General features: G+C 53.4%; 1 protein-coding gene across 1 annotated transcript; it reads right to left on the bottom strand.

The window, feature by feature from the left end:
• Positions 1-766: 766 nt before the first annotated feature.
• LOC110299044 (olfactory receptor 226-like) lies at positions 767-1723 on the bottom strand. Its single transcript, XM_021168633.1, has one exon. It carries the CDS (start codon positions 1721-1723, stop codon positions 767-769), a length of 957 nt encoding a protein of 318 aa, XP_021024292.1.
• Between the last annotated feature and the right edge of the window lie 339 nt (positions 1724-2062).

Raw genomic sequence — 2062 nt, 5'->3', positions numbered from 1 at the left:
GCTTGCAAGCTTCGTGTTGGTTGCTACTCAGCACGATGCCTACTCTATACAGTAAAGCACAGTACCTACATGTCAACTGAGGCTTTGATATGTCTTGTGTGCCTTATGATAGTCTTGAGGGTGACACAGAGGGCTTCCAAGTGTCTATAGTTCAGGCGGACCCCTTCCTGTCCTGGCCTCACGTTTACTCCGTAGGCTCCTGGCAGAGCTGGAAGCTGGCTGGTGCCTATCAGGGGGCTGAGAGGCTGCCTCTGTTTAGCAGTATCTGAAGTCTCTTCAGCTCTACCTACCTCATCCATTTGTCCTTTCTCTTACTAGCCTCTGCAACTGCAAGGCTCCTTTTGCTGGACGACAAACCTCTTAGAAGAAGCCACTAGAATTGGGTTGGGAGGGATGTCAAGGTTGTCGCTGGTCATTGCAGCTCCAGTGTGGCATGCAGAGCTAGAAGATCTGTGTGCGCAGACATCTCGGTATGCTATGGTCTTTTCTGCTCCCCTCAGGGGAGAAGAGCTGCAGCTATAGGTTGACCATGATTGGTTGGAAAGAACTCTTCCATGAGCACAGCCTTTGCATGGGTCCAGGGAAGGGCTCCTGGCCTCGGACCTGGGAGCCATGCTGCTGCAGCTGTCTTGTAGCCATAAGCAGAATTCAGGGACTGTCAGGAGGGCATGCCAATCTGTCTGTTCATCCTGATGAAGTGGTGAGCAGGTTCAGCTGGGTAGGTTCACCTGGGCTGGTTCCCTGGGCAGGGGAAGCATGGTTCCTCCTAGGAGGAGGCGCCTAGAACCTGGGCTGCTCGCTGCAGTACCTTATGCAGTGCCTGCTTGACTTCCTGGTTCCGAAGGCAGTAGATGATGGGGTTAATTAGGGGTGTGAGCACTGTGTAGACAACGGACACAAGCTTGTTGTAGTCAAAGGAGTAGAGGGCACGGGGCCGGGCATAGATGAAGAGAGAAGCTGAATAGAAGATGACCACCACGGCCAGGTGCGAGGCACAGGTGGAGAAGGCCTTCTGCCTGCCACCGGTGGAGGGCATGCGTAGCACGGTGCTGAGGATGGCCGTGTAGGAGAAGACAGTCAACAGCAGTGGCCCCAACAAGATGAGCAGTGCCAGGAGGAAGTCTACAAGCTCTGCAACTGACATGTCAGAGCAGGCGAGGTTGAGTAGCGGGGACACATCGCAGAAGAAGTGGTTCATGATGTTGGGACCACAGTAGCCTAGACGAGAAATGAAGAAGACCTTCCCCAGGGAAATGGTGAAGCCAGACAACCAGGAGCCTCCAGCCAGGAGGCTGCAGAGACCAGGGCTCATGATGACTGGGTAGCGAAGTGGGTTGCAGACTGCCACATAGCGGTCGTAGGCCATGACACCCAAGAGCGCACACTCGGTACAGGCCAGTGCCAAGAAGAAGTACAGTTGGGCCATGCAGCCTGTGAAGGAGATGTGCTGGAACTTGGGAGAGACCAGGCTGAGCAGCATCTTGGGCACCGTGACAGAGATGTACCAGATCTCTAGGAAGGACAGGTTGCTGAGGAAGAGGTACATAGGCTTGTGCAGTGAGGGGCTGGCGCGAATGACTGTGATGATGACCAGGTTCTCTGTGACAGTCAGCATGTAAGCCAGCAAGAACAGCCCTAGAAGGCTTAGGTGGAGCCCCAGGGAGCCTGAGAATCCTACAAGGATGAACTCAGTCACATCTGAGCTGTTCCTCCTGGCAAACATGGTGGCTCAGACTCCACCTGAGGGAGCAAAGGGAGAAGAATTAGGTATGGGGGAGTCCCCAGGACTCAGGTAAAGATGGACATAGCAATATGAACCTGTAACCTCAGCATTCTTGTGGAGAGGTGGGAGGCAGAGGTAGGAGAATCCCTGGAAGCTCACGGATCAGCTAGTCTGGTGTGTGTCGTAGTGAACAGGAAACCCTGCCTCAAACAAGGAGACTGACATGTGAGCCTGTCCTCTGATGTTTGCATACGTGCCACAGCATGTATGAGTCTGCACTCACACACAAGAACATGTACACACTGGGGTTAAAATACAAATACATAAATAAACCTATTC

This window comes from Mus caroli, unplaced genomic scaffold (assembly GCF_978045245.1).
Source record: "Mus caroli unplaced genomic scaffold, Mus_caroli_1 scaffold_8, whole genome shotgun sequence".
NCBI lineage: Eukaryota > Metazoa > Chordata > Mammalia > Rodentia > Muridae > Mus > Mus caroli.
Note: the sequence above shows the minus strand (reverse complement) of the source record. Positions and strands in the feature narration are given on the sequence as shown.